Source organism: Cetorhinus maximus, chromosome 7, assembly GCF_964194155.1.
Source record: "Cetorhinus maximus chromosome 7, sCetMax3.hap1.1, whole genome shotgun sequence".
In the NCBI taxonomy this organism is placed as follows: Eukaryota; Metazoa; Chordata; class Chondrichthyes; order Lamniformes; family Cetorhinidae; genus Cetorhinus; species Cetorhinus maximus.
The window spans coordinates 40,273,968-40,301,189 of NC_135885.1; the positions used below are offsets into that span (position 1 = coordinate 40,273,968).

General features: G+C 43.3%; 1 protein-coding gene across 1 annotated transcript in view; it reads right to left on the minus strand.

Annotated features, from left to right (window-relative positions):
- The window catches only part of LOC144682737 (microtubule-associated tumor suppressor candidate 2-like), a 563,465-nt gene that overhangs the window by 90,233 nt on the left and 446,010 nt on the right, over nt 1–27,222 (minus strand). Inside the window, exon 9 of the mRNA XM_078545375.1 lies at nt 18,765–18,982. Within this exon, the coding sequence (XP_078401501.1) occupies nt 18,765–18,982 (218 nt within the window). The remainder of the gene's footprint in view (nt 1–18,764; nt 18,983–27,222) is intronic.

The following is a 27,222-nucleotide window of genomic DNA, read 5'->3' on the forward strand; positions in this document are numbered from 1 at the left end:
ATAGTAAACACTTGTGTTTTATTCATTACTGGGATATTTTTAAGTCCCGATTTGCTGTTAACATCAGTAGTACACAATGCGGAACAGCGCACTGCATTTGATTTTTTCATAATTTTTTTCACTGTAAATTGAGGGGTACATTTGACAAAATGTCAGCTCCTCAGAAAGCAAAGTTAGATGTCCATTCAGTTCAGCCTTCTTGGACAGATGCTTTTGGATTTATTCAAAACAAGGGCCATGCTGCCTGTGCTTTCTGTTGTGAAAGTGTTGTTTGTCGCACATCAAGTGTTCAACGATATTTTCAAACTAGCAGTTTTTTCTCAGGATCTTCGAACTCCGACTCTTCGCTACTTCCAACACATAAAAGAGCTATCGACATATTGCACTGTCAATGTCAATCAGATTGGAATATACATGCAAGAACTGGAATCAGAATTTTCTGACAGATTTCAAGATTTCTAGTGATTTAGCCCAATGTTTTCTTTTCTAATTAGACCAGAAAACTTCAACTAAAGAGACTTGGATTTGTCTGTATTTCAGTGGGTGAGCATTGAAGATTTCAAAATGGAGCTCATTGAGTTAAAAAGCTCAAAAGTGTGGGCATCAAAGTTTAGAAATCTGCAGAGTGCACTTGAAGTTACCAAGAGAGATCATGGGGCTCTATTCTAACCTGCTAAACATCCCTGCCAGTGAAATTTAACTGTTTTAAGAAAATTGCATTTGCAATGCTTTCTGCATTTGGATCCACATACCTGTGTGAACAGGTATTTTCACACATGAAGTAAGTCCTCTGTCCCTCTTGGAGCCGGTTAACAACTGATCACTCAGAAGCCCGTGTGCAGCTTAAGGTATACAAATACGTGCCAGACATTGGACAACTCAGCAAGGAAAAGCAAGCGCAAGGATCACACTAAACTGGTACGATCTGCATTTTAATTTAATTTTAAATTAAGCTTCTTAAGCATTTTATAAACCTTATTTACTTTACAGACAACAATAGCTTAATTATATACAGAGACCTTATAAACGTTAAAATGTATTACTGGCCTGAGAACCCTTAAATTAGAGTGACTAAATGAAGACTTAGCATGCCACTTCTGAAAGGTTGCCAACCCCTAATCCAGGTAGTAGTGATCATAACATGATTGAATTTCGCATTCGGTTTTGAGAGAGAGAAGAGTAGGTCTAAGACTAGTGTTTTAAACTTAAATAAAGGCAATTACAAAGGTATGATGACAGAGCTGGCTAAAGTGAACTGGGAAATTAGGTTAAGGGATAGGTCAATAGAGATGCAACAGCAGGCATTTAGGAGATATTTCACAACACTCAACAAAGATGCATTCCAATGAGAAAGAAAGAGTCTGGGAGAAGGATGCACCATCATGGCTAACTAAGGAAGTTAAAGATAGTATCAAATTGAAAGAAAAAGGAAACAATTCTGCGAATATTATTGGTAGGTCAGAAGATTGGACAGAATTTAAAAACCAACAAAGAATGACTAAAAAACTAATGAGGGAGAAATTAAAGTATGAGACAAAGCTAGCTAGAAATATAAAACAGATAGTAAGAGTTTCTACAACTATTTAAAAACTAAAGAGTATCTAAAGTGAGTGTTGGTCCTAAAGAGAGAGAGCCTATAGGATTAATAATGGGAAATAAGGAAATGGTGGATGAATTGAACAAATATTTTGTGTCTGTCATCACTTTAAAAGACATAAATAACATGCCAGAAATACTTGTAAATCAAGAGGTAAAAGGGAGGGAGGGACTTGAAACGATTACAATCGCCAGAGTTAGGGTAATGAGAAAACTATTAGAACTAAAGGCAGACAAGTGATCTGATGGACTTCATCCTAGAGTCTTAAAAGAAGTGGCTGCTGAGATAGTAGATTCATTGGTTGTAATTTTCCAAAATTCCCTAGATTATTGAAAGGCCCCAACGGACTGGAAAATAGTGAATGTAACTCCTCTATTCAAGAAAGGAAAGGGACAGAAAGCAGGAATTTACAGGCCAGTTAGCCTAACATAGGGAAAATGCCAGAATCTATTAGCTAGGCACTTAGAAAATCTTAATGCAATCAGGCAGAGTCAACATGGCTTTGTGAAAGGGAAATTGTGTTTGACGAATTTATCAGAGTTCTCTGAGGGAGTAACAAGCTGAGTTTTTCCAGCACTTTCTGTTTTTAATTCAGACCTCCAGCATTCACAGTATTTTGCTTTTATTTAACTGGAACAGGTTATGTTTTTTGGTTGCCTGGTGGCTCACAGACTGGCTGAACTGATGGTTTCAATGGCTTCGATGGTTCTGTCTGCAAAAGGTCTTAGCTGATCTTTTTAATCAGATAACATGGCTGCCTCCATGTGGCTCCTCCCAAATTCAAAGTCTTTTTCCAAATAAGGTAGGGTGTTCATTATGACTATCCATCCTGTGTTGTAGGTTAACACCTCTGAGGGTTTGAGACAGTCACTATGGCATAGAAGGAGGCATTTTGGCCAATCAAGTCCATGCTGGCTCCCTGTAGAGCAATCTAATCATTCCCATGCCTCCACTCTATAGTCCTGCAAGTTTATTTCCCTCAAGTGCCTATCCAATTTCTTTTGAAATCCTTCATCATCTCCACATCCACCACCCTCTTAGGCAGCGAGTTCCAGGTCATTAACACTCACTGTGTAAAAAAATTTCTTCCTCATATTCCCCCTATATATCTTTCCCAAAACTTTAATCTGTGTCCCCTTATCCAATACCATCAGCTAATGTCTGGTTAACTTGTCTGCATTAAATTTCATCTGTCATTGTTCTTTCCCCACACACACACATTTTAGAATTTAGTCAGTGTCTTTGTTTTAGAATGACCCATTCAATCTGATAATATCCTTTCGATTCATTTCAGGGGAGGGCATTGACTCACATCTGTCTGGAATATTCTTTTGCTCCCTCTTGAGACGGGGAGTGGTTTTAGTCCACAAAGGAAGTCAGGCGACCTTCAGGCCATGATTATGTGAAATCAGTTCCGCTGATCTGGACGCTGCATCTGAATGTCAAATAATTGCCTCCTGAAGCAGATTCCCTTTTCACAACTTAAGGATGGCCTTTGATCTCAAGAAGGACAGAGAAAAAGTTTCAAGGACACTCCAAAGGCCTCATTGAAAGGGGGCAAATTGACTGTGGCGCATTCAAAGAGCCTGCCACAAACTGTATCGTACGGCAGCTCCTCATCCAACAAGCTGTAACACAGTCGGAAACTGACCACATAAACTCTACTGCCGAGAAGTGATGAAAGTGAAAGGCGAGAGAGCAGAACCATGGTTCGAGAGTTCCCCTTCCTCAGGGCAACTCTTGTCCTCTCTTCCCAAAGACCTGTGGCTCCAGGATTGGCCTGGCCTGAGGATGCACAATTTATGAAAACTGGAAGACAACATCCTCATTTCAAGGGACTGACGATGACAACGACAACCTACACCGCATGGACTGCAATGATTCAAAGAGGTGGCTTACCACCACTGTTTCTGGGGCAAATAGAGATAGAAAATAAATGCTGGCCTTGCCAGCGATGCCCACACCCCATGAATGAATGAAAAAGAAATTGTGTTTCACCTAAATATCAGAATGGGATAAGTTGACTGGAATTCTCACTCCGATATTGTTTCTATTGTTGATGTTTTCAAATATAAATGAGTCACTGGAAAGATGATGTTAAGGTAAAACAATATTTATGCAAACAAGAGTCATTCTGTTCTCTGTTGGAACTACATACTTCTAATAAAAGTACCGCATCTAATATTGGGTCATGTATTTTTATTTTGGTTATATAAAACTCCAGCTGTGTTAATTGTACTAATTGAGATGACTCTAGTGACATGAGGCCTGAAGTAAGCTGCTTTACAGGCATTAAGCAAATGTACAAAGTAGCAGTTTATATAAAATCCATTTCCTTCACTCAACTCCCATTTCTTTTTGTGTCCATATGTACACATTTTAGCCGCCACTTCAGAAAAGAATCCGTAACTTTAATGTCCTTTCTTTCTCTCATCACCTTTAACCCTTCTCCTTTGTCATCTTTTCCTGTCCCCCGGTAATGTGCCTTTCATCTCCCTTCTTGGGTACGTTGGCTCCACCCATCCCTACCACAACCCATTTTTACTCCTTTGCCTCCTTACTCCTTGGCCTATCCCTGGCTTGAATTTGTCCTTGAATAAGAGCACCGTTCTCATCTCTTGGCATTCTCCAAAGGGCACATTGGGCACCAGCGCAGTAAGCCCGACTGCCCCACTTTCCTCTCTTGCCAACCATCTGTCACTGGGTGGCACGGGCTTTGTGAGTCAATGGACTTTTTGGATGGAATGGGGAGAGGGACAGTGATTATGGATATGCTGGCAGAGTCCAAAGGGGCAGTGGTCAGTGAACAGAACAGGAAATGAGTTAAATCATGCCTAGGGCTTCATTTATATGGAAGTCAAAGGGGCCAGCAGCAATGGATTTGGAACTGGTTTCAGCAGCAGATTTGGCAGTGGTAACAGAGACAGAGGTAGAAATGACAGCTGACACTATGGTGGCTGCAGTATTCCCAGTGGGGATGGAGATGGATGTAAAGGCTATAGCGGCCCAATGAGTAACATAGGTCTCGAGTAGGTTGGCTTGTATTGTGTTCAACTATATTGTAAAGTGGGGAAATAGAAGGTAAGGTTCAGATATTAAAACTAGACTATAATCCATAGAAAAATGATTTTGGTGATAAAACGTGTTCGCAGCAATTATTCCTCTAAGTCCAGGTCATCATAATACTTTCCTCCATATAATCCTGGTCCAACAAAGCCAGGGCTGCCTTCTCAGCAATTCCTTTTCTGTGTGGCAAAGTGGTGCAGGCTACACTTATGCACGACACACAATCTGAATTCAACTGCAGAGTCCCTGTGTGTTGACTAGGGGCTGAAAGTGTACGTTTAAGACTCTGATGGTCCAGTTGATGACTAACTTGTAGAAGAAACATACACCTCATTGCCTCAATGTAGCATTTGTCCGCTGCTGTTCAGATCGCTAGTATAAAAGAAGAGGGTAGACCTTGTCGTCCACAAGCCAAAAGCTGACAAGATTTTCAAGGAGGGAAAAATTCTTAACTATGAATGCATCATGACAACTTCCAACATATTTTGTGTTGGTGTATAGGATCCTTTACATGTTGTACAGCAGAATCCATTCCTGTGAAGCTAGTTAAGCGCTTTTCTCAAGGAGCTCACAAAGCAATGTGGATGTAGATTGCATCTTGAAGCTTGGGAAAGTCACCAAAGAAGTAAAACTGAACTGCCCATCTCACTGCTGTTTTTCTAGGAAGCCAAGGGTGATGAATTTTCTAGCTCTCCTGTAAAGTGTATCAGTGACTTCATGAATGTTTTTTTTTGTTATTCATTCATGGGATGTGGGCATTGCTGGCTAGGCTAGCATTTATTGCCCATCCCTAATTACCCTTGAGAAGGTGGTGGTGAATGAGAAGGTGGTGGTGAACTTTTTTTTTTGTTGCAAAAATATACTTTATTCATAAAATATCTTCAACCACATTCCAAACCATTTCAAAAGCACCATTACAAAGGTACAATCAGGTTCAACTTTTACAACATGTATCACCAGGTGCATCAGTACAAACAATATTACAATCATTTGCAGACATTCATTTTGAGCTGTACAGCCCGAGGGGATTTAAACAGTTCCCAGTCCCTCGGTGCACTGTGGCAGAAAGGTCTTAGACAGCGACCCTTCCCCATTGCGCCTTTGCGGCAGCTGCCCCAAGCTTTAGTGCATCCCTCAGCACGTAGTCCTGGACTTTGGAATGTGCCAGTCTGCAACACTCGGTCGGGGACAACTCTTTGTGCTGGAAGACCAACCAGTTTCGGGCAGACCAAAGAGCGTCTTTCACCGAGTTGACGCTCCTCCAGCTGCAGTTGATGTTTGTCTTGGTGTGTGTCCCTGGGAACAGCCCGTAGAGCACAGAGTCCTGTGTCACAGAACTGCTCGGGATGAACCTCGACAGAAACCATTGCATCTCTCTCCAGACCTTCTTTGCAAAGGCACAGTCCACAAGGAGGTGAACAACGGTCTCGGCCCCACCACAGCCACCTCGAGGGCAACGTGGCGAGGGGGTGAGACTCCTGGCGTGTAGGAAGGATCTGACAGGGAGGGCCTTTCTCACCACAAGCCAAGCTACATCTTGGTGCTTGTTGGAAAGTTCTGGCGATGAGGCATTCTGCCAAATGACTTTGACAGTCTGCTCGGGGTACCACCCCACAGGATCCACCCTCTCCTTTTCCCTCAGGGCCTCTAGGACGTTACGTGCTGACCACTGCCTGATGGACTTGTGGTCAAAGGTGTTTCTCTGCATAAATTTTTCCACGAGGGACAGGTGGTACGGCACGGTCCAACTAGTTGGTGCGTTCCGCGGCAGCGTGGCCAGACCCATCCTTCGCAACACCGGGGACAGGTAGAACCTCAGCACGTAGTGACACTTGGTGTTTGCGTACTGAGGGTCTACGCACTGCTTGATGCAGCCACACACAAAGGTGGCCATCAGTATGAGGGCGATGTTGGGCATGTTTTTTTCCCCCTTTATCTAGAGGCTTGTACATCGCGTCCCTGCGGACACGATCCATTTTTGACCTCCAGATAACGCGGAAGGTGAACTGCCTTCTTCAACCGCTGTAGTCCATGTTAGGGAGGGAGTTCCAGGATTTTGACTCAGCACCAGTTAAGGAACAGCGATATATTTCCAAGTCAGGGTGGTGTATGGCTTGGAGGGGAACTTCCAGGTGGTGGTGTTCCCAAGGTCTGCTGCCCTTGTCCTTCTAGATGGTAGCAGTCATGGGTTTGAAGGGTGCTGTCTAAGGAAGCTTGGTGAGTTCCTGCAGCGCATGTTGTAGATGGTAAACATTTCTGCTGCTGTGCATTGGTGGTGGATGGAGTGAATGTTTAAGGTGGGGGATGGGGTGCTAATCAAGTGGGCTGCTTTGTCCTGGATGGTGTCAAGTTTCTTGAGTGTTGTTGGAGCTGCACTCATCCAGGCAAGTGGGGAGTATTCCTTCACACTCCTGGCTTGTGCCTTGTAGATGGTGGACAGGCTTTCGGGAGTCAGGAGGTGAGTTACTCATCACAGGATTCCCAGCCTCTGACCTCTCTTGTAGCCACAGTATTTGTATGGCTTATCCAGTTCAGTTTCTGGTCAATGGTAAGCCCCAGGATGTTGATAGCGGGGAATTCAATGGTGGTAATGCCATTGAATGTCAAGGGCGATGGTTAGATTCTCTCTTGCTGGAGATGGTCATTGCCTGGCACTTGTGTGGTGCAAATGTTACTTGTCACTTGTCAGCCCAAGCCTGGATATTGTCCAGGTCTTGCTGTATTTGGACATGGACTGCTTCAGTATCTGAGGAGTCGCGAATGGTGTTGAACATTGTGCAATCATCAGTGAACATCCCCACTTCAGACCGTATGATGGAAGGAAGGTCATTGATGAAGCAGCTGAAGATGGTTGGATCTAGGACACTACCCTTAGGAACTCTTGCACTGATATCCTGGAACTGAGACGACTGACCTCCAACAACCACAACCACCTTCCTTTGTGCTAGGTATGACTCCAACCAGCGTAGAGTTTCCCCTGATTCCCATTGACTCCAGTTTTGCTGGGGAACCTTGATGCCATACTCAGTCAAATGCAGCCTTGATGTCAAGGGCAGTCACTCTCACCTCACCTCTGATGTTCAGTTATTTTGTCCATGTTTGACCTAAGGCTATAATGAGATCAGGAGTTGAGTGACTCTGGCAGAACCCAAACTGAGCATCAGTGAGAAGGTTATTGCTAAGCAAGTGCCACTTGGTCGCACTTTTGATGACCCCTTTCATAATTTTACTGATGATTGAGAGTAGACTGATAGGGCGGTAATTGGCTGGGTTGGATTTGTCCTGCTTTTTGTGTACAGGGCATACCTGGGCAATTTTCCACATCGCCGGGTAGATGCCAGTGTTGTAGCTGTACTGGAACAGCTTGGCTAGGGGCGCGGCAATTTCTGGAGCACAAGTCTTCAGTACTATTACTGGAATATTGTCAGGGCCCATAGCCTTTGCAGCATGTCTATCTGTAATGCAGCCTTGCAGAGGTTGTCTATAGCTGCCTCCAATGAGCCAGTGCTATAAACGTTAAGTGTGGTGGTCAATTTCAAAGTTTTTTCGGTAAAGTGCAATCCTTTATACCTACCTCCTCACTAAGGTCCTCAAATGACCGGTGTTGCCGCGATATCCTATGAGAAAGAGGGTAATATCTGTGGCCTGCAACATCCTTTGCTATTCCTGTCCTATATGCATGATAATGGCATATAGTGTATGCCCAGAGGAAATGGCATAACTGCTCCTTTTAAACCGGCCATACAGGTGATGAACAAAGTAAAACAAAAGCAAGTTGATTTTATACGAAAAAGGCAGTAGATGGGGATGGAGGAGGGGTGTTGGGTGGGGGGGCAGGGGAAAGATCCCGCCCATGGGTGAGGTTCAATAAAAAATCAAAAGGCTGCTTGGCTGATTCACTCGCCCGCCAACTGTAAGGTTGGACGGGCAGCGAAAAATAGGTTTAAATTAATTGATTAAGGGCCTTAATAGGCCTCTTTACTGTCGGTGGGCGCGCTTACGGCTCTTGTGTGCACCCGCCGACTGAAATATCGCACGAGTGCGCGGCGATGTCGGGACACTCACCCAATGTCATCACGCACTATTTTACGCCCGATCAGGTCAGGTGGGGTCTGCACCTGGGACGTAAAATCCTGCCCAGGTCTTTGTATACAGAATGGCAAAAACAGTCCCTGAAGCAGAAATTTCTAGTAACACTCTCTACTCTCTTTAGATTCAGAAGCTTGTCACACCTGCTTGTCTCCGATGATTCTGGTAATATCTGCACCTTATAATTTTCGGTCTGAATTACCTGAACTACCTGCAGGAGACTAAGAACAGTACCTGACACCAGTCATTGTTATAATATATTTAAATGAAAACCCTTGAACCCAGCAGACGGATCATGGGAAGAACCATAAAGCAAGAGGGAATTGAAACAGCCCAATTTTGTAACAGGTACAGTGTCTATGGCTTCAATCTCATATTTCTGCCACAAATTATTACTTGCCCCAAATGTGTGCTGAAAGTATATTACAAGTGAGATAGAAGTTCACCCACAAGAGTGTGTGCAATGACGGATTGAGAGTGGCACGGGGAGGGCAAGCAAAGCACTTATTACCTAAATCAGGATTATCTAGGATTGAGCAAAAGAATTCTGAGAGGGAACAGCAGACATTTGGAAATGCCAGCTGTAATAAAAAGAGATGAATGGAGATTTACCTTTCAATAATGTAACAATGTGGCCTTCTGCAAAATGTTAGTGAATACTCTCACTATACAACATTAGCTTTTCCTTCCAGTGGTATATCAACAGAGTTAACCAGTTCACTATAATCACTTTTTCTCATGAATTAGCTTGTGCTTTAATTATAAAGCAATATATAACTAGATCATTTAGTAAAATAAAACAAAAAAAGTTGTAATTCCATAAAAAGACAGTAGATGGCACATCAGTCACGCAAAAAATGATAAAGCTGATGCCACTGTTAAAACCTAAAACAGATTACTCAACATTTACAAGGATAATGCCACACTCTATATTTTCATCATGTACCACCTTTCGTTCAGTGTTACCACTCTTGCCTCTGAGTCAGAAGGTTGTGAGTTCAAGTCCCACTCCAGAGACGTGAGCACAAAATCTAGCAGGCACTCTCTGGGAGAAAGTTGCACTGCCACAGGAGCTGTCCTTTGGATGAAAAGTTAAACCAAAAAGTTAAACCTGCCTGCCCTCTCAGGCAATCGTAAAAGATCTTGTGACACTACTTTGATGACGAGCAGGAGAGTTATTCTCGACTCCCTGGCCAATATTTATCCCTTAAACAACAAATAAACAGATCAACACATCATTATCACATTGCTGCTTGTGGGAGTTTGCAGTGTACAGGTTGGCTGTCATTTTTCCCACCTTACATCAGTGATTTGTGCAAAACTCTACAGTGACTTTTGATCTTCTTTGTACCTAGAAACATTTGGAGGCAGAAATTTGTCTCAGGCACTGGCAAAGAACAGGTGGTATTGGATTGGCCGTCTGTCACACCCAGTGCCTGATATTCAGATCCAGTCATCGCAATGGAATTAAATATCAGGTGCTGCATATAACAGGTGGCTGAGCCGATATGGTCTATTTTAAGCCACCATCTGAGACGAATTTCTACTCCTTAGTTTCTGAGATAGAGGTTGAACCTTATTATTGCCAGGGTCCTGCAGGAGACAGGGTTCCTTTTAAAATAATGAAGAGCACCATATTTATTTGACATATCCAGAATACTGAATTAGTTACTATGTCCCATTAAATGCCTATGAAAACTGAAATCAATATTGTTGACTTCACTTCAATGTCCAGATGCTGAAATTACTGATTTGTGAAATCTGCCCAATTATTTAGATTAAATTATGGGATAATTTTCTCATAGACAATATGACCGTTGAATAATGCAGTATTAGTAGATTTCCCATGGAATTGCTCATAGTGAGCTGAAGAAACAGAGTTGACTTTGACATGGAGTCAGAGAGTGAGCTTGCAATGACTACATTGCTTTGTAACTTCCTGCTCCCATTTGTGCAATAAACTATGTCCCATAACATATAGTCAACTGAAAACTTGAGCTCTCTATTCCTTCATCCAACTCTCTATTAGAACATAAGAACATAAGAAATAGGAGCAGAAGTAGGCCATTCAGCCCCTCGAGCCTGCCCTGCCATTCAATAAGATTATGGCTGATCTTCCCCAGGCCTCAACTCCTCTTTTGTGCCAGCTCCTTATAGCCCTCAACTCCCCAATATTTCAAAAATCTATCTACCTCGTCTTTAAATACTTTCAGTGTTCTAGCCTCCACAACTCTCTTGAGGTAGAGAATGCCAGACATTCACTACCCTCTGAGAGAAGAAATTCATTCACACCTCAGTTTTAAACGAGTGTCCCTTATTCTGTAACTACGTCCCCTAGTTCAAGATTCCCCACTAGTGGAATCATCTTCTCAACATCTACCCTTTCAAGCTCCCTCAGAATCTTGTACGTTTCAATAAGCTCACCCCTCATTCTTCTAAACGCTAATGAATAAAGGTCTAGCCTGTTTAGCTGTTCTTGATAAGTCAACCCCTTCAATCCCAGGAATCAGCCTAGTGAATCTCTTTTGAACTGCCTCTAATGCCAGTATATCCTTTCTTAAATACGGGACCAAAACTGTACACAGTACTATTCCTTCATTCCTTCATCCAAGTCATTAAAATATAAAGTGAAAAGCTGAGTTTCTGATATAGATCCCTGCTGAACAGCACATCTTACATCATACAAATCAGAAAACATTACCTTTATCCAAAATCTCTTTGCTTCCTATATCCTAATCCATTACCAACACATGTTTCAAGGCTGATTCGAATTTTCTGTGCTTTCAATGACTGTCGTGCAGAACCTTATCAACAGCCATATTCACCATATTAGTGGCTTCCTCAAGAAATGGAAATGACCTGCCCTTCACATATCCATGCTGACACTCTTTAATCTAAATAAATATCTAAGTCTCAGTTACTCTGTCCCACAAAAGACGGTAAACTGACCAACCTTATCTCCCTCACTTCTTCAATAATGTATCAGCATTTGCAATTCTCCATCCATAGGAAAAGGGTTAAATGCAGCAGCAGATTTCAGTGGCAGGGAAGTTTTTTTGAGCATATGCAGCTGCAAGGTGATGTATTTTGGGAAGCTTTCAAGGTTCAAAATTCTCAACAGACTGTAGAGAAAATGAGAGTCAGACCTGTTTCCAGCTTTTCTTCACTGCAGTTAATGATTTCTTTAAATAAGACTGCCCAATAGTACTACCCATGGTTTATGGGTGGCTTCATGAAGTAGCAGTAGCAGTGCTGATTGACATAAAAATAGTCTTAAGGGTCCTGACAGTATCAGTTGACCACCAATGGCATTTATTTAAGAGACTTCATCGATTTCCGATTGACGCTCAAATTGAAGTCCACCCAAAAATCACATTGGACATACCAACAGCAGTAAGCAGGTATTTATTGCCAATTTTTGTCACATTACCAACTCATTCTTAGGCATAAACAGGATGTAGCCAGACAAAAATGAGTGCCACATTGTTTTAAAATAAAGTGGTTTATTCCATGTAATAAAGACTGTACTATTATGAAGTTCATTAATCCAGTAACACACAGTAAAGATCATTTTCCATTTTGCCGCCTGGGCAGTAATATAGCAAAGAGCTCGCCCGCCTGTTGTAGGATATGTCCAATTATCATTCCACTGAAATCAACACGAATAAATATTGAGCAGTTCTACAATAGACAGACAATTCTCTTTGTCACATTACTGCTAAGTTGCAGATTACTCTCAACGTATTTTATATAGGCCCAGATCTTAGGCAAAGTAGCAATCATCATTAGATTGCCACGCCGCTAGAACTCTTCCACAACTTGACCCTGCTCCGCATTTCTTGCTGGGTCTTTCGAGCCTGGCTTGTCCAGAAATGCAGAGCATGGCATCCCTCAGAGAACTCCATCGCAGAACAGTAGCATTGGGGGGAAGACAGGGCATGCCCCCTTATTATGCCACTAGCTGCCAGAAGCTTAGTTTAAATGTCCAGTGTGAATGTTAGTGAATGGATGAATAGATGAGTGGATGAATCAGTAAATGGGTAGACTGGTAGGATGGATAGGCAGGTAAGTTAAATGGGTAGGGTGGCAGGTGGATGAGGCGGCAGGTGGATTGGGGGTGGTTGGGTCGGGTCAGGGGGGTGGTCAGTATTAGTGATTGGGGGGTGTCCCAGGGAGCTGGGGAATTGCCCATTGTAAATTTAAACTTCTGGGCAATTCCCATGGAGGTTAGCATGTCAGGACATCTGTGGGGTCCCAACGATCCAGAGACCGGACCATATGCACCATGATCTCTCGCACAAGCCAACCTGAAAAGTTGACTGGGATTTAGCCTAGCGACATGGTCCCACCCGCTGGTTAAGGTGCCCTCAGGCACTTACCTGGCCAGTATCAGGTCTTCCACGCAATCAGCCCCATTGGGGTGGAAATCCCACCCCCAAAATCTTCTGGCCAATTGGAGGCCAGCAACTTTCCATTGCCGGCAGCAGCATTAGGAGTGTTGGCTGTTGTTAGTAATGCTCTGAGGCTCAGCCAAAGTGTCACCACTGGATCCCTGGATGCAGGTGAGTGGGATACGATGGAGGTTGCGGGGAGGGGTTGCCAGAGACGGGGTGGAGGAATTGGATGCAAGTGGGGTGAGTTTCAGTGACGCCCCTTTCCCAGTACTGGGTGCCATTGCATCCCTGAGCCACCGCTAAATTCTGATGGACTCAGGGATAATTGCTCTTCAGTGGCCTATTAATGATTGACAATTGGCAAGTGACATCCTGCCAATGGCAGGCAAGATTCCCGTGTTGAGCCTTTCCCGCTCTCAACTTATTTTTCCCAACGCCGGGAACCCGATGCAGGCTCTCCTGCTATATTCCCCCGGCCTACCCGGCAGACTCCATTCCACCCATTAAAAACTCTGTTCCTCTCTCCACAAATGCTCAGTATTTCCAGCATTTTCTATTTTTATTTCAGCTTTCCAGCATCTGCAGCATTGTATTTTTGTATTAATAATAATCATAGTGGGTTGGGGAGAGGGGGCGTGAGAGTCTTGATGGAGAGACTGGTGGAGAAGGAGCACCCATGGCGGGCAGAGCTTGAACAGAGCGCCCCATGTGGAAAGGGAACACTTAAGGGCCTCAATTGGGGTGAGGGCAGGCAGACTACCCTAGGCTTCACCCACCTCCTGTAAAATTGTCGACAGGTCGGAGGCAAGCAGGAGGGCAGAAGGAAGACCACCCAGGGAATTTTATGGGTCTCCCAGCCTGCAAACCAGCCAGTGTGGCACTGTAAAATTGTGCCCCAGATTATTACAAGGTAATAAAGATATCAATCAAAGAAAGCCTGCGCTTGCCTGCAAACTGTGTCTGGTTCAAATGCACGACCTGTGAAGTAGGATTGAACAGCAAATTTTCTGACAAGTGTGCTGGGATTCTAATTCATGACCACTTGAGCCTTGGTATCATGACAGTTATGTATTCCTTTTAATTTATCATACCAAATTGCTAATTCAATTAAACAAGTCAAAGGAACACTGAAGTGATCTATCCTGATCAGGATGGCAAAGAGTTTATTTAAAAAACATTCCAAAGCAAATGTAAAATTGAGATAGAGTCACCCACAGTCATCAATCCTCATCAGATTAAACACAAGTGAATTCAGAGATATTGTGAAGATGGGGGTATTTTTTTTAAAAATATTTTTGGGAATATGGTGGTATTCTATAAAGAAGGCTATGAGTGATTGTGTGTGTGTGAGTGTGTGTGTAATTAAACTGGGGAAAGGTTAGTAAAGACAGTTTGTCTGGGAGCAGAGAGATGAAAGGTAAAGGTGCTCAATACATGCATTTGCAATGAGAGGCTATGGTGAAGTTGAATGTACAAGTAAATAGGTTGGGTTTGATATCTGCATGAGTGATAGCTAAGGACTTGACTTTACAGCTGTTAAATTTCAAAGGGAGTTTAAAAGTGACTAGAGACTTTTACAACTTACAAAGGTTTCATAAATAAACAAGGGAACATTATTAAATTTTATTTTACCTGTAAGTGAAAGCAATAGGAAAACATGAAAGGTTTTTATATTTTGGGAAAATTGAGTTAAAAGAGGTGCTTAGAACAATGGAGTCTAAGATCAAAGAGGAAAAGGATATTTAAGGAAAAATGTTTAGTTGAGTTGTGTTGGAGATGCCCTGAGTTATGTGCTGAGAAAAGTTGTGAATTTGAAGCAGCCATCTAGTTTCAAGCCAAATAAGTCTTTGCTTCCAGAAAGCGGTCTGTCCTAAACTTCCTTTGGTTTTCCACAGCAGAGTGGAAGAGAGTGAGTAGTTGTATGGTATACTTTTTAAAGTAGCAGTAGTTTTTGTCTTTGGTAATATTACTAGATTTTTATGGTTAAAATCCATAAGGGAGCTGTTGCCAAGTAGTTTACTTGTGTGTTCTGACCAAGTGGGTTTTTTGGGGAATGTTTTGTAAGACTGTTTAACAGTGTAAATTTAATCTTGTGTGTTTAAGATTTTTTTCCTTCTTGTAAATAAATCTTTTAATTTTAAAATCCCACAAAAGTATTACTGGGATTCCATGGCCAGAATTTTCCCGTCGGCGATTTGGGGGCGGGGCCCGCTCGCTGACGGGAAAATCACGCGGGATGACGTCGGGAGGAACCCCTGACGTCATCCAGGTCCATTTAAATGTTGAGGATGGCGGACGGACAGCGAAATCAGCTGTCCGCCCGCCGACCTGTCAATGGCCAATTAAGGCCATTGACAGGCTAATTAAGATCATTAAAGACCTGCCCGTCCAACCTTAAGGCTGGCGGGCAGGCCAGGAGCCCCAGCGGGCTCCTGATAATACATGAAACCACATTCACTGGGAAGATGAGGTTTCATGTCCGTTTTTAAAAAGTTTAATTAAGTTTATGTCCTTTTTATTAACATGTCCCAACTCGTGTGACATTGTCACATGAGGGGGACATGTTAATAATTTTTATATTTTTAATGTTTTTTACACTGTCAGTAAACTCCCTGAGACAGGACTTTGCCTCAGGGAGCAGTGTGCTCTTTCGTGCGCATGTGCGAAAGTACGCACTTTGACAGATGGGGAATCCCTCCACCCCCCCTGCACAGGAAGTGCATAGTACTTCCTGTCAGGCAGGCTGCTGGGGGGCCTTAATTGGCCCGCCCACTCAAAATGGTGGTGGGCCCAGGTTCGGAGGCAGAGTTCGGCTGCCCGCCACCGCCGAGCCGGTGGGGCCCGCCCACCCATCAAGGTAAAAATTCTGGCCCATGCTTCTGAGATCAGTAGTTTTCCCCTCGTTCTCAAAATACAAAGCAATAAAGTAAGACAAGTTTCCCTCTTGGATCTGGCTTGCTCAGTGCGTAACATCGGCTGTGGTTGTAACAATACGGTGACACTAATCAAAAATCATCCAGTGAAATTGTACAATGTGAATATTTCTGAAAATTGCAGCTGATAAAATACTGACTTGCATCTACAAAGATAAACTCAAGAAGTGAAGGAAAAATATGGCATCAAGGATCAACTGCCCAAGATTTTAAAAAGAAATACTACAGAACTAGACCATTTGCCATAGTACATCAAAGTTGTTCTTGGTCGCTATTCAATGGGGGCGACATGGGTCTCGCCTACCAGCTGGAGAGACAGTGAGGGCGCCATGTCACCTCTTTTCAGGAAGGCCCATTGCACCTTTTACCAATCAGACACTTCACTGGGCAGTGGCAGACCTTCCCCTGGATCAAGGACCACAGGGATGGAAGTCCCGGCCACCGAGAGCTGCCGGCTGATCAGGGGCCGGCAACTCTTCATTGCTTGACAGAGCCACTGAGGGGGTGGTGGCTGCTGCTGGTACTACCCCCACCTGAGGGACCCAGGCAAAAGGCGTGATGGCAGGAGGGGGAATCACAGGATGGGAGTCACAGGGGAGGGAGTGGAGGGGGGTCAGCAGCAAGGGTGGGAGGATGAGTCTGAGCAGGCCCCTCCCTTTCCAATGTCAGGTCCCTCAATTAGGCACTGAGGGCCTTTGAATAAGTGACCCCCTCTGGCAGCACAGAAGTAACCCCGGCAGGTTTGCTTTTCGGGCTCCCTGCATGGGTGACTACCAGCGGTCTTGGGATGAGGCCCTCAAGTGGGCATTAATTGCCTGCCTAAGAGCCTCAATTGGCAGCAAGGCTAGAAGGCAGTCCACAGGCTTTTCCACCATAGACTTAATTGGGACTGTGGTAGGGAGGCGGCAGGGACCCGACCCTCCACCCTCCTGCCTGATTTAATGCCCCCCACTACCAAACTTGCCGCGGGGGAAGGCATTAAATTTTGCCCCTTGTTTCTGAGAATGCAGTGTTTCAGTTTTTAATTGCTGCTTCTCATTTAAGTAAACTGACAGCATGAACCTTTGAAAGACATTCAACAAAGCCTATCTTTTAAAACCATGTTCAAATAATCACCTGCTCAGAAATGGAATCCTTTGGGAATCTCCAGGAAATGGATATTCTCTGTAGCTTCTGTCACTCCTATTTATTTTTAAACTTGAAATTCACAGTATATCAGTTAAAACTTAATTAGAATGGGACTGTGGAAGAAACGGATTGGCAAAGTACTGTTCAGTTAAAAATTACAGAATACACTTTTTTCAATAGGGTCTGTAGGCCCGCCAACTTTGTGAACTTTGAGGACAGCCTCATCTACCAGGAATGCATATCTGAAATTTAGCTATAGGCCCTGCACAATTTTCCAGCCACTTATTCAGCAACTGTGTGCAAGAGTAGCCAGTGAATAAAGCTCTCTAGTGTGGTACAAAGTCCAAAAACTTCAATATCTCGATTGAAGAAGGCCTTTTGGCCTAGAAATTAATTGGTGCCGTGCTCATTTCCCCAGTGTAAAACAGGCTTCTAAGCATCTAATATGGCAGGTGGTGCATGCACAAACATTCTGCAGCATGTGTATGAATCCCTATTGGTAACAGACCCTTGTACATGAATATAGGGGACACAATGCCTATTTCAGGCCCCTGTTCTAAAATTCAGAAGCGAATGAACATTGGCGCACGCTGAAGTTAGTACTTTCAGGTGCTTGACAACCAAACCAGCGTCCTTTAAAGAGACTGCTGAAGGCTGCTACCTGAATGGTAAGTTTCTATTTACTTATATTATTGTGGAGCTAGATGGAACAAGACCCTGCCATCTGTCACTCACTCTTCCTCCTCCTGATTGTCTCTCACCCCTCCCATCCATCCCCAGACACTCATTACCATCTGGGCTGGTGTCTGGGCTGACTGATCTCCCTTTCTCCCTCAGGCCTTCGAGCTGCCCCTGCAACCCTGACTGGAACCTGCAGGTCGCCAGTATTAAACAAACGAGGCTGGCAGACTGACTAATTTCCTGTGGTCCTGCCTCCAGCTTCATTAGCTGCATGCACCCCATGTGCTGCATCAGGATCGTGTTCCAATTTGGGAGCAATTCGTTTTTTTTAAATTATGTTTTGAATTTGGCAATCCAGCAGCAAAACAAAACAATATAATTCAAATCATAGAAAACTAAAAGTAGATTTACAAGGATACATTAGGCCTGATTTTAACTCTGTGCAAGTGGATGGGTCTTAATGAGTTAAAAACTTGCTCATGGGCCCCGATTCAAAGCCACTTTGAAACTTGCAAAGGTGTAAACAATTTTTTGCACTGACAATTTTATTGCAAATCAACTATAAATTTACAACAAATCTAGTATTAATGGCACTAACCTCATGCAACTTTGTAGAATGGAGGTAATATACAATTCAATAGAGGATAATAACCACTACGTCTTATGACTTATTGATTACAATTCTACTAGTATGCCTTTGAGTCCAAACTGGCACAAGTTTTTGGCATAACACTGTTGTTAAATCAGTGACTTTATCTATATAAAAGATAAAACTGGTTGTAAACCAGTGTTCTGTTAATGAAAGAAATTAACGATGTTTGACAATTTCCTACAGAAGCCAAATAAACAGTGTTTTTATATAAAGGATGTACTCACTTTATGATGGAAATGTTGTGTTGTCACAGCAAGAACCTCAATGCTAAGGCTTGCTCTTTTTAATTGTTCGTGGAGAGATTGTAGCTGTTTGGCCTGCTTCTTACACTTGTCCTTGAGTCTCTGGACAGTTTGGCGCTCAGTCTCTCGAGACTGGAGGTCAGGCTTTGCTGAAAATCCATTTCTCGCTACACCTGCAGCACTCCTTAGCTTGCTCAGCCCTTGGGGAGAGGTAAAACAAATATTAGAGATTCTAGATAAAGGTTTTCATTAAGTTTAAAAATCAAGCCCGTAACTAATGCATAATCACCTTTCTTTATTCTGCATCATCAAGCATTGTATAGACAAGGCTTCATTAATAATTACATCCAATTAGGTAAGATTAAATGTCAGTGGTCATTAAAACTGAAGTCATTTTAACAGAGGATGCAATTGATTTTATTGGTCATAGTCCGTTAGACTATACAGCACACAATCACCAGCTGAGCAAGATATGGGAAATAAACTGGCTGAGGTGAAAATGTGATTTAATTGCAATACTCACAAGATTAGTCATTCTGAGAAGATTGAGCTCATGAATAGGCATACTTATCATCCAAAGCAAATAGTACAAAGTGAAAAGAAGAGTCAATGACTTCAAATTCTTCAGTACCTCAGATATCTGACAGTGTAAGCTGTATCCTCTATGAATTTTTCTTACTCAGAATCTATTTGCATATGGCAAAGCTACATTCCTCATCTTAAAGTCTAGTGCTTCTTATTCTTTGAGTGGGGGTTATCATATGAACAGGTGAAAATCACAACACTCCTCAAATGAATTTCAATTTACTGCCAACAGCTGTGCCCATAAAATGAGTGTTTTTTTTTGCAAAATAGACTTTATTCATAAAATATCTGGAAGAACATTACAAAACATTTCTAAATCACCATCACAAAAAGTGCAATCAGATTCAACTTTTACACATGGATCACGGAGTGCTTCAAAACAATCAATGAATATTACAATCATTTCAAAATGGTCATTACAGAAAGTCAGACAGTGCAATGGTATTGGAGTTATCAACATACATAATGTTGCACTCTGAGGTGCTTCAATACAATTATAATACAATTAATATTCAATGCATACATTTATTGTGAGCCGTACAGCCCAAGGGGTTTATACCTTTCCCAGCCTCTCGGTGCACTATGGCAGAAAAGTCTTAGACAGCGACCTGAAATTTGCATTGCATTCTATCATGCCTTTTCTGGGTTGGACATGAGCCACATGCCACATTGTCTCAGGTACATTTTAGTCATTCAGAGCACTTGCTAAAAATATGCAAATCAGGATCATACACCAATTGTAGGACTCCAAATGAAAAATGGCTGGAGTATTTGCTATGCATGCTTTTCCCAGTTGTCTAGCCAGCTAAATGATATTAAAGCATATTTTCTTTGCATAAAGTCTACAGAACTATCCCACTTTGAACCCCTCTCCACTGGAAGTCAATAGATCCAACAATTTTCATGCTTTGATTTGTTCAGTTTGGAATTTCTCATCCAATCATAAAGGATCCCTTGTTCTGATTTTATTCAAGGAACATTAATTTTGTCTTTACTTCAAATTATTTATCAGTACTAAGTCAAAACTTCAAACTGCACGCTAAACTAGTTAGGCATGAATATATTATTGTAGTATTAGGCAGTTCCTTGGAATTGCGGAAGACTTGCTTCCACTCTGGTTCGATGGGTTCTGAGATGGCTGATAAGTCCAATGCATGATCTGCAGACTCTGCCATATGTAGGGCAGGTGGTGCTTGAAGGCTGGGTAGATGGGTTGTTTGGAGGTTTGTGTGCTTCCTATGATGCCTCGACTTCGTCTCTGCACATTGCTAACAAAATTTCTTGATGTGTTCGGTGCCTTCACGGAATGAGTCTTCTCTATTTTGGTCAGTCACAAGCCCGGGCCTCCCATGAGTCGGCAGGGATATTTGACCTCTTTAGAGATGCTTTAAGGACATCCCTAAAGCCTTTCCATTGTCCTCCTGGGAGTCTCCTGCCAAGACTGCGTTCTGAGTAGAATAGTTGTTCATGAGTCTCGTGTCAGGCATACAAACTACCTGTCCTGCACAGCAGAACTGGTTTTGAGTGATTAGCACCTCGATGCTGGGCAAATTGGCTTCGGAGAGGATGCTGTTGTTGGACTGCCTTTCTTGCCACCAGATTTGGAGGATCTTGCGAAGGCTCTGCTGATGGTGCTTCTCCAGTGCTTTGAGGTGCTTGCTGTAGGCTGTCCAAGTCTCATGCATATGGGAGTGGAGAATTCACTGCTGCCTGGCAAACTATGACCTTAGTTTCGGGTATGATATCCTGATCTTTAAATACTCTTTTCCTCAGTTGGCCGAAGGCTGAGCTAACACATTGAAAGTGACGATGAATTTTGTCATCTATGTCTGCCTTTGTCGAGAGGATGGCTCCCAAGAGACAAAAATATGGAACATTTTCCAGGATCTCGCCACCGAAAAGCTAAAGTCCTTTTCCAATCAGTTCTCATAGCATAATATTTTTCCCCATCGATTAAGGTCAACAGTTAGATCCTGGCAAACTGTTGCACTATCAACCATACTTTAACATAGCTGAAAATAATAAAGTTCCAATTCTGTTTCTTGGGATGCACCACCACAAGGTCACCCCATTCAAGGATCATGCCTCCTGTTTTAATGCTTTACCGTCTGTAAATTAGCAAAGCATCAATCCCTTTAAAAAGGAAAACTGTACAAACAGTTTAATTGCAAACACTGGTTCATAGGATGTGTTCTAAGTGCTTTGTTTTTAATTCATCACACATCCATGTAGGATTCCTGCATAGACATTCATTCCTGCACTCCACTGACAGAGGCAAGGGATGCCAGCAATGATACTCAGCATTGGTTACTTTATATAAGTTATGCTTTTCTTCTGGAAATGAATCCAGCAAACGTATGCATGGTAAATAATCACCCTCATGATATACTTCAGTCTCTGTTGATATATTGTTTAGGGTGACCAAACATCAGAGAAACATCTCCTCTTTCAAGGTTAGTTTAAGCATAAAATGGGTTTCTCTGATTTGTACGCACATTGGTTTAAATGTATCCAGCCTCTCATATTTTGACCACTGGCTCATGTGATAAAAATGCTCTTATACATACATATCAATTCCGTTCTTGCTTGTAGCTTGTAAGTAAATGATACGGTTATGAAAGCTCAAAATCTATTGGGCAGAAAACTTTACCAACAATAATTGGCGTCTACATTAATGACACATCTAATTTTGAACTGGTATTGGGGGTATAGTCTTTCTGTGAAAGTGAGTAGGCTACAGGAATAACTAATCTGGATAGAAATCTCGGCCGGGATTTTCTGGTCCCGCCAGGAAATTCCCACCCACAGAGATAAAAACAAAAAGCTAAAAGCTACTGCGGATGCTGGAAATCCAAAACAAAAACAGAATTACCTGGAAAAACTCAGCAGGTCTGGCAGCATCGGTGGAGAAGAAATCAGTCAACGTTTCGAGTCTTCATGACCCTTCGGCAGAACTGAGTATAGTTAGGAGAAAGGTGAAATATAAGCTGGTCTAAGGTGGGGGGGGGGGGGGGGGGGAGAGAAGTTGAGGGTGTGGTGATTGTGGAGATAAGCAAGCAGTGATAGGAGCAGATAATCAAAAGATGTCACAGACAAAAGGATCAAAGAGGTGTTGATGGTGGTGATATTGTCTAAGAAAAGTGCTAATTAAGAATGGAAGACAGGATACTCAAGGTACAGCTCTAGTGGGGGTGGGGTGGAAAGACTAACAAAGCTTTAGTTTTAGATTTAAAAATAATGGAAATAGGTGGGAAAAGAAGAATCTATATAAATTATTGAAAAAAAAGGGAGGGGGGAGAAACAGGGTGGAGATGGGGGGAGGGGGAGTTTAAGATCTAAAGTTGTTGAATTCAATATTCAGCCCGGAAGGCTGTAAAGTGCCTAGTCGGCACTTCCCACCCACAGCCTATGGACTTCTGGCTGCCTCTCCAAATTTTCCGTCTCGGCTTCAACAGGTCCTGCCCAGAAAATCTTGGCCCTCTAGTGAAAATAGCATTAAGGGTTTGCTATAGGCCATCAGGTCAACCCACTGAGAACAGTTTGCTCTATAAAGAGATTAAGAAGAATGTGTGAGAACAGGAAAGTTATTCAATCAACCCAATATAGATTAAGAGCATCCAGATAGCCTACGGTCAAAGTTGACAAATGTATTGCATTACTGCTGCATCTTCCATCACTCCATCGATGTGAGCTAGCTGTTGCTCTTGGTAGCACCCATCTTGATGTAAATGAGGCCATTAGTTCAATATCGGGGATGCATTGAGCCTCACCATTTGGGCACAACATATCAAGCTAATGCAGAATAGCAATCAACAAAGCCAAAAGGAAGTTGAACAACAAAGCCAAAGTGGTAGGATATAAGCAAGAGGAAGTTGTCAAGTGCTCTCATTGGAGCACATCTTGAGTACTGCACCCAAATTTGCTCACCGAAAAACAACGGAAACATTCTCGAACTTGAAGCAGTGTAAAGAAGAGCCATGTGGCTGATTCCTGGATTTTAACTCACTCAAAACCCATTCACTTCCACAGAGTTAAAATCAGGTCCTTAGTTTGTCAGAGGGCTGAATTATAAGGAAGGACAGGAAAGATTTGGACTTTTCAGCCTGCAAAGTTGGTATCTGAGAAAGGAAAGGTAGTAAATGGTGGAAAAGTTAATCTGGAACACTACTTTAAATTAGATAGTGGGAATAGGACAAAGCAACGCCTGTTCAAACTGGGAAAATGTAACTTTAGGATTGATATCAGGACATTCCATGTAGGTACAGAGGACTTAGGAGCTCTTTACCATACAAGGAGTGAATCAATACTTAGAATGGATTTCTGGGCAGAGAGGCGATGGTGCAAACTCTGAATTGTTTACAAAACAATTAGATGCAGCAAAGGTTATTGGAGAGTTGTTCCAGATGGATGAAATAAAATGGACCAAATGGCCTTCCCCATTCCTAAGTATCTTGTGTGATCTTGTAAACATGCCTTTCGCAAAATGGTCACATTTTGTAATTCCCATGCCTTGTGATTTTTGCCTTCTAACATGAAGAATTAATGGAAATACTCACACAAAGGTGGAGCCAAAAGGTGTGGTTCCTCTTTTAATGTACCATTTGGCTTTTCAGCTGGCTTAAACATCTTTATGTGATTCTTTCAACTTGTGTTACATTGAACACCACCAGGTACTTATCTAAAACCTTTCAACAGCGAACAGTCATAAATTAAAAAGATAGATTTGCTCAGTTACTGCAAAACTCTATCATATATAGGCCAGCTCTACATTTGTATCCAGTTTTGTATGGAGCTATAATGGTCATTTCTTTATTACCCCTTAGTAATCAGCTAATACCTGTATTTCCTGGGTAATGAACCATAACTGCCTTAGATATTAACATTAAAAACAAAGATATGCAATCTTGTCATAATTACTGTACTTACAGAATGCGTACTTTAAAAGGTGTTGTAACAATTAAAGCAGACTGTGCATAATTAGACAAGAGAGATAAATGGTCCTAATCCTAAATGAATGGAACAGCCAGGCCATAACTAATTGCTCCCTATTACCTTGTCCCATCTCCCACTATAAAAATAAAACAAGCAAAAAAAACTGATTGTCCGGTCTTCAATATGATAATAATTTTCCTGCTGTACAGTTGATTCCATCTCTCCCTTTAATTTCTTAGAAACTTGACCTAGCCTTTTTGCCATGAACTCTATGAATGGGCTCATTCTTTGACTATCAGTGTTACTACTGCTCAAAGAATCAGTTACCTAAAAGACCGTGCCTCCCATAAGGCCTCTGATTTAAAATGTTATATGAAGCTACGACTAGGGACCAGGCTGAGAACTCACCATTCTTCTTTTCACATTTTCTTCGTAGGCTACATTATATTTTGCAGCACCTAAATTTGATGAATATAATAATTTGAGCATAACGTCATATAGAATGATGCCAAATGTTGGCCAATTGGCCCATCACATTTAGATCCGCCTGTAGTTTGTTTTTCTCTATTTTCCAATACTTACATTTTTATCATCCAAGAATTTGTGGGCAGTTTTCTTGATGCTTCCTCCAAATCATTGTTAAAGACGCTAAACAGCAACAGCTCTCTGCAGGGCTCTAGTAGAGACCAATCCCCCATGCAGCAGCACTACCTATCTTCCAATTGCACAGGGTTCATCCTTATTAAAGTTGTCTGCTGTTTAGTAACTTGAAAAAGGATAATGCCTATGGAACAATGATGACACTGATAATGCCAGGTATCTCAAGGTAAGGGATGGGTGTAACACCAATGCTGAAAGGGAATGCGGGAGGTTGCAAGAAGACTTAGGGCAGAATTGTCTGTGCCCGCTGGTGTCAGGCATGTTGGTGGCGTGAGCAGACAATATGGCGAGAAGGCCAAAAATCGGTTTCACGACGTCATGGAACCAATTTCTGATCATCCACTCAGCCCGTCAATTCCGGGCCATGTTCCCCACCATCGGACGTCGGGAACGTCATTGTAATACATCAGCATATTAACATAAGGCCAGCCCGCCGGACTCATACCCTCCCACTGGATCGTCCACGATCACGCCAACGTGTTTTAGAATAGCATATAAATGGCGTGCACTTTGAGGGAAACTTGGAGATGAGTGCACAGTAACGTTGCAGAGCGATCGCGAGGGGCACCTATTGGGCTTCAAGGTTGAGGCACGTTGGGGGGGGGCGGGGTGGGGGCGCAAAGGCTGCCCTGCGGTTGAGGCGACTTTGGGAGGGGTGCAAAGGCTGCCCTGTGGTTGAGGTGACTTGGGGTGGTGGGAGGTGGTGGCAAGGGCTGCCCTGCAGTTGACATGACTTGGGGTGGAGGGCAAAGGATGCCGTGCAGTTGAGGCCACTTTGTGGCGGGGGGGGCAAAGGCTGCCCTGTGGCTCAAGGAAACGCACAAGCACATGCGGGGTGGGGGGAGGGGTCAGCGAGGGAAGCAGCTACACATTAGGGAAACCTTTTATAAGGTGACCATTCCTCTGCATCTGAGACAGTTCGGGCGCAGCCACATTGATAAGATTGGAGTCAGGCCTCTAGCTTATCGGCCACAAGCAACACTGAGGCATCAAAGTGCCAAGTGCTCCAGAGCTTTTCACTCCTCGGGCACACACTGCAAATTAATGAGCATTTTAGTGGACTGCAGAGCAGTTGGGCGACTGGGCACATTGTATAATCTCCTTGCTAAAGCTGGCCGTGGAGCAGTCATTGGAGGAGGCGCTCACAGCCCCTTCCGATGTCATCATCCAGGTTTGGACCACTCTCCCCCTTGGTTCAAGCTAACAGTGGGGCCTTGCAGTGCAGTTTAGGAAACTGCCTGGCCTGAGCTGAGAGCACAGCATGCAGTCCAATGGGCAAATCTGCTGCCAATCAGTCCAGTGGATTGGGGTGGAGGAAGGTGGGGTTTCGGGCAGTCATGCAGCGCACTAAACTCTGGCCATCCAAGTGGTGACCAACACTCTTCGGGATGTGTTAAGGGGCCTTCAGACTTAACCAGGACAGGTACTCAGGTACTTGGTACACCCAAGCTAACCCAAGCATCTCTCTTTCATCCTGCAGGAGGATTGCATCAGGATCATGGAGCCTGGTGACGTAGCTGTATGCCTTGTGATGTACAGAGAGCAAAGCTGACGGAGAAAAGAGCGACTGAGATGCCTGGCTGCGCAGAGGGAGGAGCAGCACCCTCTGGAAGAACAGGCAGCTGGGGCTCCCACACACGCCGCCGAAGAGCCACAGCGAGCCATCACTGGTTGGTACCTAAATAGACCCAGGGTGTGTAAACACTGCCTTTCATTCCTGCAGATGACCGAGAACCAGTGTCGCTGAACACTGTGCATGGCTAGGGAACTGGTTGGTCAAATCTGCCAGCTACTGCAAGATCTGGCGCTACATGGGCATGGAGCGCACCTACTGCCAGTGGCCGTGAAAGTGTCAGTGGCGCTCAATTTCTATGCCATTGGCTCCTTTCAGGGCTCTACAGATGACCTCTGTGGGATATCTTAAGTCTCCACCAACAAATGCATCCATGAGGTCACAGATGCCATATTTGCGAGGGCACACAACTTTGTGCATTTCGCCCGGGACCAGGACAGCCAAGACGCAAGAGTGCTGGGATTTGCCCAGATCTCGGGTTTTCCATAGATGCAGGGTGCTATCGATTGCACTCATGTGGCACTCAGATCTATGTCGCAACACACGGTCAACCATGTCAACAGCAAGGGATTCCATTTGCTGAATGTGCATCTAGTGTGCGACCACCACAAACGCATCCTGCATGTCTGTGCACGGTTTCCAGGGAGTGTGCATGACTCCTAAGTTCTCAGTCGGTCACAGATTCCTGAC